This window comes from Lactuca virosa, chromosome 9, assembly GCF_052849685.1.
Source record: "Lactuca virosa cultivar CGN04683 chromosome 9, Lactuca_virosa_CGN04683_v6, whole genome shotgun sequence".
In the NCBI taxonomy this organism is placed as follows: Eukaryota; Viridiplantae; Streptophyta; class Magnoliopsida; order Asterales; family Asteraceae; genus Lactuca; species Lactuca virosa.
The window spans coordinates 187,789,209-187,806,265 of record NC_136434.1 but is presented as its reverse complement, the minus strand read 5'-3'; the positions used below and the strand labels follow the sequence as shown (position 1 = coordinate 187,806,265).

General features: G+C 37.2%; 1 protein-coding gene and 1 non-coding gene across 2 annotated transcripts; one reads left to right on the top strand and one right to left on the bottom strand.

Moving 5' to 3' along the window:
• The first annotated feature begins 4,812 nt into the window (after window positions 1-4,812).
• On the top strand, window positions 4,813-6,661 carry LOC145140118 (uncharacterized). Its single transcript, XM_079073714.1, has 3 exons — window positions 4,813-5,021; window positions 5,108-5,318; window positions 5,621-6,661. Exons 1-3 carry the CDS (start codon window positions 4,813-4,815, stop codon window positions 6,659-6,661), a joined length of 1,461 nt encoding a protein of 486 aa, XP_078929840.1.
• On the bottom strand, window positions 4,861-4,967 carry LOC145141708 (small nucleolar RNA R71). Its single transcript, XR_013722903.1, has one exon. It is a non-coding gene; the product is annotated as a small nucleolar RNA R71 (small nucleolar RNA).
• Window positions 6,662-17,057: the final 10,396 nt, after the last annotated feature.

The window sequence follows — 17,057 nt, the reverse complement described above, 5'->3', positions numbered from 1 at the left end:
AGTTGATCAGACTATATCCTTCCCAGAATTAATCCACATATACTAAGGCATACTCAAAATGTTCAACTCTTCTTCTTTTGCTTTATGTTTTCTCTAGTCATGATACCATGCGAGCATGTAATGTATGTATGTATACTTTAATCAAGAAAATAGTTTATTTTCTAAAAGTATATTTATTTGAAAAATGCACAAATCAGAGACTATTAGTCTCAATTGTGTTTATAGTTTGTATATCTTATGTGGTTTGATATACTTAATTCACTATAAACTGTGCTCTGATACCAATCTGTCACACCCCAAACCAAGGATGGCGGAAACGTCCAGGGGTGGAGGACTTCATGTATAGTATCATAACAACAATTGTAATAGTAATTGAAGCAAACACAACCAACATATATATAATTGAAAAAGTTACATCATTGTATGAATTACATGTTTACGAATCAATTACAATATGTTGACAAAATATGAAATAGTAGACGCCTTAGCGCCCCATCCTCAAAAGCACTTGGTTACCTGTTTAATGATTTCCTGAGAATACAAGTTGTTTTGAAAAAGTGTCAACACAAAGGTTGGTGAGTTCATAAGCCTTTGGTTGGTATTATTAAAAGTCTTTCGTTTGTAAAAGTAGTATTTGTGTTAGAAAATCCAATATTTTCCTTAAAATGTATATGTAGTCTTAAATTCAAAGACCGGAATGTATAAGTAACTTTTCTTACTTATAATAAATAATGTAAGTTTAAATCGACATAAACTCGTTAAATGTTAATGAAGTTCCCGTAAATTCCAATGTTTATTAATACTTTATGTGAGTTTATTATAACCATGCTATGACCAAGGTTGCCTAAAACGACGTTCTTCAGGCGTCGGAAATGTTATGACATTTGTCACCCCAGACCTATCGGTCTAACTGTTGCATGCAATTTAGGTGTGGGTTTGTCAAACCCAATATAGATCTATACACAACTATCACGCTCTCCCTCAAGGAGACTCTGGTTACAATACAGGACTTAATGGTAATTTGAAGTAAATGTCTCACAAAGTCATTAACGGAATTACGTGTTATGAAAACTTGGTACCGTATGGCCGTAGCTTGCTTAATGAAAATATCCTTTGTATAAATGTACCCTTTTTAAATGTATGTGTTATGTAATGTATCATAAACTATACCTATTATAGTTTATCAACCAAGGGTAGTACGTAGTAATGTATGCAAACTATATTCAAAATAGTTTATTAAATGTTTGAATGTATCGGTTGTACTTTGATTATAATCACTTGTTATTCTTTATATTTTATATGTCCAAATCCATTTGTAAACTGATGTGTGTCTAAATATTAAGATAAAATGTCATATATTGCAATAACATATAATCACATAAAGATATACACCTTGCTCAACATGTTACAAGGTGAAATGAAATTGACAGCAACTTTTCGTTGAATACAGTTTCTGTTACTGTTCTTAGAAAATTTATAGAAAAATCATCAAAGCTCCAAATCCAAATCCACAAATTATGAGAGTTTGGAATATGAGTCTAGTTTGTTCATAAATTTTATCATGAGTTTTAGTGATCTCTAACATAGGTCAAAATGTCCATAATCACAGGCTGGTCCGGGTTTGCCTCTGAAATGATAGGCAGTTTTGTAAAAATCACCATAAATTGTAGAAACATCATATGGAGATGTGCAAGTAGCCATTTTAAAGCTAAGAGTTTGAACTACTTGCACCTGGAACAGTTTTGAAAACTAAAATATTTAAGTTGACCAAAACAGTCAGTGATTAAAGTCCATCTTTTCTGATGTAATCTGTTAGAAAAAGTTTAATTGTGTTCTTGATGATTTTACTTGTATTCCCCCCTTAAAACTTAAGAAAACATGTAAATGTAGGGGTATGAACTCACCCTATGTGGTTTCAGTAGATGGAAGTGAGAGAGATGAAGTGTTCAACCCAAGAACACTAAGAAGATGTCTTGATGATTCGAGAATCTAACATCGAATAAGATGGAATTTGTGTAAGATATCAATGATTTGAGTAGAATGGAGTGTAATAATTATATGAATGATGAAGATACTTACTAATTGAAGAAAGAAATCCCTGAAGAAAGCCTTGAAGTTCTTGAAGTTGAGAGAAAAGATGAGAGAATTTTGGAGAGTGTCCTTTGGTTGCTAAGTGTAGAATGAAAGAACTTTATGGGGAATGAGGAGAGAGGATCAATCCTCCAGCTCTTAGAACGTGGGAAGAGCTGGAGATTGGGTGTAAAGGTCCACTAAGGTGACAAGGAGTAGTGGGAAAGAGTGGCTGATCATAGAGTGAGGTGGTGGTGGTTTGCTTTTGCCATAAATTAATGAAAAGCAAATATTCCCTCAATAATTAGTTCAACCACTAATTCTTTTAATATATTTTTATAAAAGCCCTGGGGATTTATATATTTTGGGGCCTTAGTTTATAAAATAAAGTTTTGGGTGAAAATCCCACGTTAAAATAATGAAAAACGGAGTTAAAACGAAGTCGTAGTCGAAAACCGGGTGAAATGGGGCTGTCTGCGAGACCTCTCGCATGGAGCCGAACCTGAGAGGCTTTGCATGCGAGGCTTCGGTCCTGAAAGGCTTCTCAGGAGAGGCTTCGGTCCTGAGAGGCTTCTCATGAGAGGCTTCGGTCATGAGAGGCTTCTAAGAGGCTTCGCTTCTAATAGGAGGGTTTTGGTTCCTTAAGGTTATTTTACCCGTTTTTACCCCGTTTCAAGTGGTTTTTGACCCAGTTAAGGGTCGGGATGGCCCGAATGATTCCAAAAAGTTATGGGAACTTTTGAGAGAGATTTGGGAGAGATTTCAAATCGAAAGAGATAGAGTGAAAACGATTTAGAGAGGTTTCGTTTGTGATTAATTTGAGTGTCCGGCTTCACAACGCAAGGTTCGTAAACCCCGTTAAACCGTGTTTTAGTGTCGTACACACTCCCGATGAGTGTGCAATAATGTTTTATCATTTTGGTTCAGTGTTTACTGCATTTGAGACTTAGGAAATTCAACACACGAACTTTCCAAATGATGTTTCTCTCATTAAAATATTGCATTGTACAGTAATTACATAGTGTAAACCCTAATATACAAGGGTTAATTGAATTGATTGGTTTTGACTTGTTGACTTTGTTTGACTTTGACTTGACTCAATTTTTGACGGTTGTCACACTAAACATGGTTGATATCATAGTTAGGATTTAGTTATTTGGTTATTTGTTGACTTTTGCTTATTAAAGAACCTCAAGTACTTTTGATAACTGCTTTTTATCTGCTTATTGCTGAATTTGATTACGTTAGAATGACTATTCTTCTTAATTGAATTTGAATCTTATGATCTTGTGATTTGCAAAATTGTAGGACTAGAGTTTTGATTAAAACCTAGGGTTAAGTAGAAAAGTGGGTAAAAAAGTATAGGAGCCAATATATGACGATAAATCATATATAAAATTGAATCAATAAATTTAATTGATCAATTAATTATAAGTCTAAGCAACTCGAACCGAACACTAGTGAACTTGTAAGTTTGTCCGCTTGATCACCGAATAAATAAGCTAGTTTGCTAAAGGATTAAATTGGTGAATACCAATTTGGCCATCTTAGGAATCGGTAGCCAAAGAAACTAAATCCATTGCACTTCTATGAAACAACCATAATAACAACAAATCCGAAGCTGAACGAAAGTCTCTTTCTCACCTTGGTAATTCATCTAGTCTTGCAAAACTAGGAAAACAACCCCTCTTTTAATTTAATTATTAATTAGTCAATAGTAAAATAAAGCAATCTAAACACCGTTCCTTGTGTTCGACACTCATTCTTACCATTGCTATACTATTGCACGATTAGGTACACTGTCTAGTGTGTTTAATAGTCTAGTAAAGTAAATTACTTTTATAAATTAACTTGAATAAAATATAAGCATATTAAATTACACATCAAGTTTTTGGCGCCGTTGCCGGGGAACGGTTCAGTTTTAATTACTTTATATTGCTATTTTTAGGACTATTTTCTGTTAGAGTTTAGTTTTTAATTTTTATTTTAGTATTTTCGTATTTTAGGTTCACCACGTCGTGGTAATTTCTACCACGTCGTGGTTTAGCTACTGTAGGAATTTTATTTTTCGTTTTTTTCTTTTACGTGTTTTGTTTATTTATTTCCAGATCGTTTATGAACAGAGGAGGAAATACACCTTTGATCCCACCACTTGAAGACCCGGAAGCTACTTTAAGGAAGAACAAAGGAAAAACCGTTGGAGAAACCGCAACATCGAAGAACTCACCTTTGAAGAATCTCAAATCTGTGTTTACCAAGAAAAAGAGCAGTAAATCAGGAGGATCCATCATCTCTTTGGCGGACGAAGACCCGAAGAAGGAGGACACCGAATACGAAACAGAAGGAGATGAAAAAGATCTTACATTTGATAACGAAAGTGACCTAGAAGACGAACCCGACAACACCATGGCTAACATTAACGAAGTTCCCATGGACGAGTGGAAGAAGAAGATGCGTGAAGATACCGGCCCATGACTCGTGCAAACCGCGATTCCGAAAAATGCCAACTTCGAGCTTAAGGGCCACATACTCACACAACTTAAGGAACTCCCATTCTACGGTAAGGACCACGAAGACGCGTACAAACATCTAGAAGAGGTCAACGACATAGCCGACTACTTCAATGTTCCAAATGTGGCTCGCGAAACTGTATTGCTTTGTATGTTACCCGTTACATTCAAGGGGGCCGCGAGAGATTGGCTAAAATCACTTCCTCCCGGATCCATTACTACTTGGGCCAAGATGAAAGAAGAATTCATTGATCAATTTTGCCCACCCTCAAAGATAGCGAAGTTGAAGAAAGCCATATCCAACTTTGAGCAACAAGCTGGAGAGTCACTCTATGAGGCATGGGAAAGATACAAGAGTTTGTTGAGGAACTGCCCACATCATGATCTGAACAGTCAACAAGAAGTCTCCATTTTCTATGATGGAGTAAATGTGACAACTAGGCAGCTCCTTGATTCTTAAGGACCACTCACAAAGAAGGCACCCCGGTGATAAAACAACTAATTGAAGAATTCTCTAAACACTCTAGAGAATACCATAATCCAAGGAATGAATTAGCAAAGGGATCGGTTAATGCTGCTTCGGAGGATATGGCGGCAGTTTTGGCAATGTTGCACAACATGGATAGGCGAATGACGAAGATGGATCAAACAATCCATGTTATTCGGGTTGGGTGTGAAAATTGTAACGGGCCTCATTTGACTAGAGATTGTGACCTTGATGAAAATGGAAACCGGAAGGTTCAAGCTTTCTACTCGAGCGGTGATCGTTTTGATGACAATTAGAGAAAACCCAAGAAAAAGTGGATACCTTATGAAGAATACAAAAAGGCTAAGGAAGAGAGATATGAACAAAAATGAAGAGGGTTTTACCAAAAAGAGGAACCACAAGCTGAAAAGAAATCTGACTTGGAAAATATGATTACCCGATTTATAGCCGCTTCCGAAAAAAAGCACGAAGGAGCTGAATCAGCGATAAAAAAACAACAAGTATTCATGAGGGAGCAACAAGAGACAATGAGAAATACTCAAGCACTGGTTAGAAATCAACAAGCTTCAATCCTCACATAGATAAGCAACTCGGGCAACTAGCGAGCCAATTAAATGAAAGATCACCGGGAGGACTTTCGGGAAATACCGAACAAAACCCAAGAGGAGCTCACATTCAAGCCATCACCACTAGAAGCGGGAAAATTATCACTCACTTAACCCCTATTGACAGAAACGAACCAAAAGCGGAACAGGAAGGACAAGAAGAAAATAAAGAAAACGAGTCTGGGCAATCACCACGACGTGGTGAATCTACCACGGCGTGGCAAGACACTGAGAAGAAAAATACCGAACCGGTGAAGCCATATCGTCCACCACTTCCCTTCCCAAGCAGAGCAATTCATGAGAAGCATGCTAAAGATTACCGGAGGTTCTTAGATCACATAAAATCTCTTGAAATCAACATTCCATTCCTTGAGGCTTTAGCTGAAATGCCTAAATATGCCAAATTTCTCAAGGACTTGTTAACAAACCGCAAGAAGATGGAGGGGCTATCTAAGGTAGTGTTGAATGAAACTTGTTCTGCTGCTATGTTAAACATGCTACCAAAGAAGATGGGGGATCCAGGAAGTATAACCTTGCCATGCCAATTTGGAAATCTTGCAACTAGTCATGCTCTAGCTGACTCGGGAGCAAGTGTTAACTTAATGCCCTATTCGTTTTTCAAGAGGCTCGACCTTCCCGAACCAAGACCGGTCCTCATGGTTATTCATTTGGCCAATAAAACTATGACATTTCCAAGGGGTATTTGTGAGGACTTGTTAGTGAAAGTTGACAAGTTCGTTTTCCCCGCGGATTTTATTGTTTTGGATATGGAGGAAGATGAGCAAGTCCCGATCATTCTTGGAAGTCCATTCTTGAGAACCGCCCGAGCTTTAGTTGATATAAAGGAATCCAAGCTTACGTTACGTGTTGGAGAAGAATCGGTGACTTTTGGTGTTAATCGGGCGATCAAACATTCAAGGATGAGTGATGATACGACATTTTCAGCTGATATGTTGGATGAAGTACTGGAAAAAGAGCTAGCAGGTTGAAAGAAAAAGAAAATGAGGGATTTATGGTGCTTGATAAAGGAAATTTTGATCCCGAACTCGACCTACAAGAATTGGAGAAGTTATTGGAAGAAGGCGAGTACAATGAAGCAATAAAAGAGACAGAAGAGGCAACACGACGTGGTGAGGATGCCACGACGTGGCAAAGTTTTTATTCGCGATCTGGAATTAAAAACCACGACACCATGACGTGGCAGGATCACCACGTCGTGGTGGCTGACGCAAAACCAAAACTCGAGTTGAAAGCCCCTCCCGAACACCTGGAGTATGCATTCTTAGAAGAAGAACAACAAAAGCCAGTAATCATCGCTTCTGACCTAGCAAAACACGAGAAAGAAAGCCTAGTTAAAGTTCTAAAGAAGAGACAAAGTGTCATTGCATGGAAGATCACTGATATCAAGGGGATTAGTCCAGCCTATTGTTCTCATAAGATCAATTTAGAAGAAGGAGCTAAACCCATAGTACAACGCCAAAGAAGACTCAACCCAAACATGCAAGAAGTAGTTAAAAAAGAGGTGGGGAAACTTTAGATGCTGGTATTATTTACTCAATATCTGATAGCACATGGGTGAGTCCAGTACATGTTGTGCCAAAGAAAGGAGGAATGACAGTGGTCACCAATGAAGCTAACGAGTTGATCCCAACAAGGACAGTTACCGGGTGGCGCGTTTGTATTGACTATCGAAGGCTTAATGATGCAACATGAAAGGATCATTTTCTGCTACCATTCATCGATTAAATGCTCGAGAGGTTGTCCGGTCATCTTTATTATTGTTTCCTTGATGGTTTCTCGGGGTACTTTCAAATTCCAATTGACCCACAAGATCAAGAGAAGACCACTTTTACATGCCCAAGTGGAACATTTGCATATAGACGCATGCCTTTTGGGTTATGCAATGCACCAGCCACTTTCCAAAGGTGCATGATGGCTATCTTTCATGATATGATCGAGAAGTTTATGGAGGTTTTCATGGATGACTTCTCGATTTTTGGGTCCTCTTTTGAAGATTGTTTGTCCAACTTGGATCTAATGCTAGCAAGATGTGAGAAGACCAACCTTTTTCTCAATTGGGAGAAGTGTCATTTTATGGTGAAGGAAGGAATTGTGTTAGGTCACAAGGAATTGTGTTAGGTCTCAAGGATGGGGATAGAGGTGGATAGAGCGAAGGTTGATACTATAGCCAAATTACCACCTCCAAAAAATATCAAGGGGGTAAGAAGCTTTCTAGGCCATGCGGGATTTTATAGGCGCTTTATTAAAGACTTTTCGAAGATCACAAGGCCCTTGACTCAACTTCTTTTGAAGGATACCCCATTCAAATTTTCTAAAGAATGTCTTGATGCATTTCATTTGTTGAAGGAAAAGTTGACTACTACACCTATTATGATAGCTCTAGATTGGAGTCTTCCTTTTGAGCTTATGTGTGATGCTAGTGACTTTGCGGTGGGAGCTGTTTTGGGACAAAGAATCGACAAGCATTTTCAGCCTATCTACTATGCAAGTAAGACCTTGAACCCAACACAAGAGAACTACATTACTACAGAAAAGGAGCTACTAGCAGTGGGTTTTGCATTTGATAAATTTCGCTCATATTTGGTTTTGTCAAAAACCATAGTTTTTACCGACCATTCTGCCCTTAAGTATCTTTTTGCTAAACAAGATGCTAAGCCAAGGTTGATTCGTTGGGTGTTGCTGCTACAAGAATTTGACATTGAAATACGAGATAAAAAGGGATGGAGAACGTGGCTGCCGATCATCTATCGAGATTGCAAAACCCGCACTTGGAGGAGTTAGAAGAAAACAAGATTGGAGATGAATTTCCCGAAGAATATTTATTGGTTATAGCAGGAGAGATTCCATGGTTTGCAGATATAGCTAACTATTTAGCAAGTGAATACATTCCAAACGACTTGACCCGCCAACAAAAAAAGAAATTCTTTTCAGAAATTAAGTATTACTTTTGGGATGAGCCATACCTCTTTCGTAGCTGTGCCGATGGTATGATAAGAAGATGTGTATTTGGGAAGGAAAGTCGTGAAATCTTGAAGCATTGTCATAGCGGGCCCACCGGAGGACATCATGGAGCGCAATATACGACAAAGAAGTTTTTTGATTCGGGTTTTTATTGGCCTACTATTTTTAAAGATGCTACAAAATTTGTCAAAGAATGTGATTCATGCCAAAGGCCGGGGAACATTTCATCACGAAATGAGATGCCCCAAAATAGCATTCAAGTTTGTGAAATATTTGATATTTGGGGAATTGACTTCATGGGACCTTTCCCAATGTCAAAGGGAAATAAATACATATTGGTAGCAGTCGATTATGTATCCAAATGGGCGGAGGCACAAGCATTACCCACAAATGATGCTCGAGTAGTGGTACGTTTCCTCAAAAAGTTATTTTCAAGATTTGGAGTTCCAAAGGCTCTAATTAGTGATCGAGGCACCCACTTCGCCAATGATCAGTTAGCTAAGGTGTTGCAAAAATATGGTGTCCACCATAGATTTTCAACATCCTATCATCCTCAAACAAGTGGGCAAACTAAAGTTACAAATCGGGCATTGAAGAGAATATTAGAAAGATCGGTTGGAAGTAATAGAAAGGAGTGGTCGGATAAGCTTGATTGTAACAGCCGGATTTCCAGGTATCATAAATTGAGTATTTATTTTTGAGTGAAGAAGAGGAACTCGACGAGTTGAAGCCTAGACTCGTCGAGTAGGATCGCGACTGCTGACTAGGATTAATGAACGGACTCGACGAGTCCGTGCTGTGGACAGAAACCCTAAATCCTCGGGCCTGTGCCCTATTTAAGGAATCTTATGGCCCTCATTGGTGTCACACCCCCAGCCATCGGCGGAAACACCGGGTAGTGTAACGTCATTCTTCGTATCACAGTTATATAACATACATTGAACAGTACTAACAAAATAAATACCTTTATTGATAATTGAAAGTTACATAACTGTTTTTCTAAAACCTATTACATAATATCCGACTATGGCATTCTTCTTAATGAACAGAAAGGTAATAGTAAAACTTCTTCTGTTCGAATAGATACCTGCTTTTCAAGTTCCTAAAAACACATGCATTTTAAAATACGTCAACATAAAGTTGGTGAGTTCGCAGGTTTTGACTCCATAAAATAATACATTTTCCACGTTCAAAAGTATAGTTTTGAAAGTATCATTTTGACTCTCCAACATTTAGTATGTATATTAGGTATAATAATTTACTTATCAGTTAAGTGTTATACCTAAACATTCCTTAAACCTAAGGTATAAGTAGGGGGAAACTTATACTTAACATTAATACTTGTATACGACAAAGTATAATGTCTATAACAATTTGCTACCATGAGCCTGTAACCGCTGCTATGACATAATACCTCTGATAGAACACACTCATGATTTACCATGAGAAACAAACACACTCATGATTTACCATGAGAAACAACACCGTACGCTTCATCGACGCCGGAACAATAACAAATAAAAGGATAGTTCATCACTCGCTTTTGGTTGACTGTAGATAACAGTCACAAGTGGGGTGGTCAACCCGTATACTAATTATACACGACTTCCTCGCGCACATGGGATTAACGGTTACAGTTTAGAGGATTTCCGCTAAGATCCCCAATCTTATTTGATGAATACAGTTACTCATGTAGACTTCGACGGCTTCCTATAGCTCTAACAACAAAAGCATTTTCATGTCTAAAACTCTAAGTCACTAGACTATGCTTTTAAACATTACTCCTAAGTTCATAACATTTAGGCAGTATAACAGCTATATCTTGAAGTAAAACCAGGTTTTATCTTGACCTAAAACCAATAATAACAACATATAATGTTCCTAGTTTTATCTTGACATAAAACTATCAATAACAATACTAAGTTTTATCTTGACATAAAACTAACAATAACAACATATAACATACCAAGTTTTATCTTGACATAAAACTAATAATAGCAACATACTTTATAACTTAACATATAGAACTTCCGAATATAACTTCGGAACTATATCGCACACAACATATATATAGAATCCTAAGTATAACTTAAGATATACATTAGTAAATTAACATGCTGACAAGTTGATAATAGTTGTATATATTCAAAATATTATATTTAGAACAATTATACCCCGGCTATTATAACTATATACTATCATATATACATAATAATAACATATATATAATATTTTGCATGCGTTTTCCCCCGAAATATTAGAAAGTGGGGCCGTAAAACTCACCCTAGTAGCGTGATTTTATGTAATCTAAGCAGAAACGGTCAGCGTACAAGGTCGTCGGGGCTCGAGATGCAAGATGGCTTCAGCAAAGGAGAGAGGAGAAAGAAGTTTAGGTGTAAGAATGGCTGAAGTCGGACCTGCTATTTATAGTAGGGATTTTGGACCCCCACGTCATGACTTAGGATCTTATCCTCGTAGACTTGCCATTTGCGTTTCTAGCTTCGGAAGGTGTCACAATTCCAGTTTCACGTCGTGAATTTGATTTCCACGTCGTTGGGATTGAACTTATCCCCTTCGTAGCCTCGTCACACACCTTCTAGATCTGAAAATGTGTCCTGGACTACTTTCACGTCGTGAATTTAAGGTTCACGTCGTGAATCCAGACAATTAGGGTTTCCTGCCACGTGTCATGCTCTCAGACAACTGCAACTTCGGAAGGTCGTAACTTTTGCATACGAACTCCGTTTTTGACGTTCTTTATATCCACGCGTAGGTATTTACAAGTACTGTAACTCTCTTTTAGACTCCAATAGCTAATTATAAGTCTATTTTAAATTCCTCTTATTATAGAGATTTATAGTATTCGGTTTATCATAACTTCTTCTTGCGAAGTCAGATTCAGACATTCTCTATATTTTTGGAATCGTATGGATGTATATTTTGAGTTGTATCATAAAGAAAGTTCATATTTGTATTAGAATTTATCATGAACTACATAGCACTCTTATCACATTACTAGTTTAACAGAATCACATTACATGATTGGTATAATCACATGTGATTGTCTATTGACCTATTTTGACTAGTGTTACATTCTCCCCCCGTTAGAATAATTTCGTCCCGAAATTTATCTTATGGATGGGGTTTTGTCAAATAGTTGGGGGTATTTTTCTTTCATCTGATCTTCACGTTCCCAAGTAAATTCAGGTCCTCGTAAAGAGCTCCATCGAACTTTCACTATGGGAATACGACTTTGCTTAATCGTTTGACTTCTCGATCCATGATCTCAACAGGTTCTTCTACAAAGTTGAGTTTTATATTGACTTGTATCTCTTCGAGAGGTATAACAACAGTGTCATCGGAAATACATCTCTTGAGATTTGATACGTGAAAAACATCGTGCACATTACTTAGCTCTTGAGGCAACTTAAGTTGGTATGCGACAGAACCAATTCTTGCTAGAATTTCAAAAGGTCCTATATACCCTGGGTTTAGTTTGCCTCGTTTTCCGAATCGAATTACGCCTTTCCAAGGAGAGACCTTCAACATTACTTTATCTCCAACTTGGAATTCTAAAGGCTTACGTCTTACGTCAGCATAGCTCTTTTGACGATCACGCGCAGCCTTTAATCGATCCTTAATTTTCACGATCTTTTTCAGTTGTCTCGTGGATTATTTCTTGTCCAGTACGTAAGGTATCGCCTGTACGTTCTCTGGCCATCTGTGTATCCCCAACTTCTGCCCAACATACTGGGGAACGACATTTTCATCCATAAAGAGCCTCAAACGGTGCAACCTTGATGCTGGTGTGATGACTATTGTTGTAGGAAAACTCAATTAACGGTAAATGAGTATCCCACGCATTTCCAAAGTCTATTACACAGGCTTGGAGCATATCTTTTAAAGTCTGAATGGTTCTCTCACTCTGACCATCAGTCTGTGGATGGTAAGCTGTACTCATATCTAGACGTGTTCCTAAGGATTTTTGTAGAGATTGCCAAAATCGTGAAGTGAATCTACTATCTCGGTCAGAAATAATAGAATTTGGAACTCCATGCAATCTGACAATTTCCTTAAGATAAACTCTAGTCGGCTTCTCCATCTTGTCGTTCTCCTTAATTGGTAAGAAATGGGCGGACTTAGTCAACCTATCGACTATTACCCAAATAGTGTCGAACCCACTAGGAGTTTTAGGTAACTTAGTGATGAAGTCCATTGATATCTGCTCCCATTTCCATTCAGGTATTTCCGGTTGTTGAAGTAAACCTGAAGGCTTTTGATGTTCTGCCTTTACTCTAGAACAAGTCAAGCATTTGCTCACATAAGTAGCAATTTCTGCCTTCATGTTTGGCCACTAATAATGTACTTTTAAACCTAAGTACATTTTGTTAGAGCCTGGATGCACGGAATATCTGGACTTGTGGGCTTCTTCTAAGACCAAGTCCCTGACTCCATCGAACTTAGGTGTCCAAATTCGGTTCATAAAGTGTCGCGTTCCGTCATCTTTTTGTATAAGTTGCTTTTCCATTCCTCGCAAAGCTTCGTTCTTGATGTTTTATTCTTTTAGAGCCTCAAGTTGAGCTTCTCTAATTTGTGCGGTAAAGTTAGAATGGATAGTTATAGTTAATGCTCGTACCCGTCGGGTTTTAATATATTCTTTCCGGCTCAAGGCATCTGCTACCACATTTGCCTTTCCGGGATGATAACGAATCTCACATTCGTAATCATTCAACAATTCGACCCATCTTCGTTGTCTCATATTAAGATCTTTTTGGTTGAAGGTGTGCTGGAGACTCTTGTGGTCGGTAAAAATAGTACACTTAGTACCGTATAAGTAATGTCTCCAAATTTTTAGTGCAAAAATTACAGCTCCCAATTCAAGATCATGGGTAGTGTAATTATTCTCATGCACCTTAAGTTGTCGTGATGCATAGGCGATAACTTTTCCTCTTTGCATCAACACACATCCCAATCCTTGATTTGATGCGTCGCAGTATACAACGAAATCTTCTGTTCCATCTGGAAGGGATAGGATTGATGCACTACACACCATTTGTTTCAGTTACTGAAAAACAGCTTCTTGTTTGTCTTCCCAGTTGAACTTCGTATCCTTCTGGGTTAGTGTTGTAAGTGGCTTGGTTATTTTGGAGAAATTCTCTATTAATCTACGGTAATAGCCAGCAAGTCCTAGGAATTGACGCACCTCTGTTGGCGTCTTTGGTGCTTCCCAATTCCTGATTGCTTCAACTTTGGATGGGTCAACATGAATTCCTTCGTTGCTAACTACATGACCTAAAAATTGTACTTCTCTAATCCAAAACTCACATTTGGAGAATTTAGCGCACAACTTTTATTTTCTTAGTAGTTCCAAGATTATTTGCAGGTGTTGACCATGTTCTTCCTTGGTTCGTGAATATATCAATATATCATCGATAAATACAATCACGAATTTATCCAGGTATGGTTTGCAAACACGATTCATGAGATCCATAAACACTGCTGGGGCATTGGTCAATCCAAAAGACATAACTAAGAACTCATAATGACCATAACGAGTTCTAAATGGTGTTTTTGGAATGTCGTCTTCTTGTACTCTGAGTTGATGGTATCCTGATCTGAGATCTATCTTTGAGTAGTAGCTGGATCCTTGCAGTTGATCGAATAGATCATCAATTCTCGGAAGCGGATAACGATTCTTGATCGTTAGCTTGTTCAGCTCCCGATAATCAATACACATTCGAAAGGATCCGTCCTTCTTCTTGACAAACAAGATTGGTGCTCCCCAAGGTGAAAACTTGGTCGGATAAAGCCTTTGTCAAGAAGTTCTTGTAGTTGACTAGACAATTCTTGCATTTCGGATGGAGCCAACCGATAAGGAGATTTCGCTACTTGTGCTGCTCCTGGAATTAAGTCGATTCGAAACTCGACTTGTTGGACGGGAGGTATTCCAGGTAGGTCTTCAGGAAACACGTCAGGGAAATCACATACTTGAGGTATGTCCTTGATTTCTTTTGTCTTTCTCTTCCTATCTACAATGTGGGCTAAGAATGTGCTACATTTCTTATGTAGATATTTCTAGGTCTTAGTACAAGAGATGACTTTGAGGTTCTTCCCAGATTTATCACCATAGATAATCAGGGCTTCGCCGTTTGGTAAGGGTAGTCGTATGGCTTTCTCATGACATAGAATTTCGGTGCAGCGTGAAGATAACCAATCCATGCCAATTATGACATCAAAACTACCGATAGGCATTGGCATGAGGTTGACGTGAAAAAGGTAGTTATTAAGAGTTAACAGACAGTTTTCTAGGATTTCATATGTTTTCTCAGTTTGACCGTTAGCGATTTCTACTTCATAGATTTCTTTTAATCTGCTAGACTTATGACTTAACAATTTTCTAAACGTTGGAGTTATAAAACTTTGATCTGCTCCAGAGTCGAAGAGTATAGTAGCATATAAATTATCTATAAGAAACGTACCAGATACGACCGAAGGGTCCTGGATAGCCTCTCTGCTTCCGATCACAAACGCCTTGCCACGTCCTGTGCCTCCTTGACTCCTTAACTTTGGACATTCTTTCTTGATGTGTCCAACCTGTTGGATTAATGTCTAAGTCCATAACTATATTTGGTATGTACTTGACCCGACCCGGCATGGTCCATTTGGGTTGCACTTCACCGGCACAATTTATATGGGTAGTCTTTTGAGAATAGTATATTTATGATTTATAGTAATATATTATAAGTTCTAATATATTAATATGGAATCATATTGTTTAATTAGTATTGATCAAGAATTAATTTAGAATTAATTAAGTGATCAAAAAGAACTAATTAAATATGGACTCTTATATATATGGAATGGGCCAAGTTCATTTAGGTTGGGCTAAGCTTTCATGGATGGTCCATGGAGCTTTTAACCCATGGATCCTATGTAAATGAAAGGTCATGGGTATTAGGGTTTACATGGATGTAACCCTAATCCTCCATAATATATAAAGGGGTCCTTGGCTCACAAAATTGGCACAAGTGTGTGAAAATAAGAGTGGGCCGATTTTAGTGTGCATACATATTCTCTCAAGTTCTTCCAAGGTGTTTTGGTGATTTGTGATTCCATTTGAGGCTCCCACACTATTGGGGCTAAGCTCTTAAAGCTTGAAGACATCAAGCTACATCAAAAGGTATGTCATCTAACTAGAACTTTGTAGTATAGGTGCTTCATAATATGCTAGTTAGGATGAAACCTTGGAATAGTTAATATTTGCATGTATAATAGAGAAAACATAGATCCAAGGTTTATAGGGTTGCATGTACACCATAGGAGTGTTAGAATGCTCAAAACCCAACAGTGGTATCAGAGCCATGGGTTGTTTTCTGTTATATTGATGCAAATGTTTTATTTTCAAGTTGAAAAAAAGAAAAAAAAAACATGACGTTTGTCAAATTTTAAGATAATTACTTGTTGTGTGAAAAACTAATCATTTGTAAAATTTGAATCATTTGCTATATGAGTTGAATTAGGTCAAATTTAGTAAAAGATAAAATGATATGAGTATTCTATTAGTTTTAAAAGTTTGATCTAAATGTTTTAAGGAGTTACAAATTTTGTCATAAAATTTTGGAGCTCAAAAGTTTTTTTTAAAGTTGTGATCTTAAGTGTTTTGAAACCTCCATAAGTTATGGATATGAAAGTTTTTTTTAAAAAAAAATTGATTTAAAGTTTTTATGGAGTTACAAAATTTGGAGTTAATGTTTTAAAGAATTCCATAACTTGTTCTTAAGTTATGGAACATGAAAAGTTTCATCATAAAACAAGTATTTAACTCCATAAGTTATGGAATCCAAAGGTTTTCAAGAGTTACAAAACTTGCCCTCAAGTTTTGGAATTTGGAAAAAGTTTTTTATGAAAAAAAAGAATTGAATTCTAAAACTCTTGGGTTCATAACTTAAACAATTAATTAAATGGTTTTAATTTTGAATTTAATAATTGGAATTATGATGTTTTATTGAATAATTCAAATTAACTCTTATGGACTTTATTAATAGTTAATTAAAGCGTTTAATTAAAAGAGTATTATTAAATCCATAAATAAAGATATGGTTTGAGTTTAATTAAATTAAAAGTTTAGTTTAATTAATAGATTAAACCACCAAGTATTTTAAATGTCTAAAATACACCCTTATACTATTATAATATTAAAAGTTTAATATATTATATGTATAAGAGCAAGTCGTCTTACCAATAGTAAGCCTCATTCACGAAGCCGGTCTATAAGGGGGGTATAAGGTTACTGCATATAAAATGGCAGTTTAATGGGTGTCTACTCTCACCCACCGCTTCCTTGACCGGTGGAGGGTCGTTAGCCGAACGGGTAGGACAAGGACTATAATTCTCCCTTCATTA

Excerpts from the sequence above, each read along its gene's own strand:
- LOC145140118 (XM_079073714.1), top strand. The coding sequence starts at position 4,813 with ATGAAAGAAGAATTCATTGATCAATTTTGCCCACCCTCAAAGATAGCG. Across the intron at positions 5,022-5,107 it reads GGAGTAAATGTGACAACTAG|AGAATACCATAATCCAAGGA; the intron begins GCAGCTCCTTGA and ends TAAACACTCTAG. Across the intron at positions 5,319-5,620 it reads ATGAAAATGGAAACCGGAAG|AAATCAACAAGCTTCAATCC; the intron begins GTTCAAGCTTTC and ends AGCACTGGTTAG.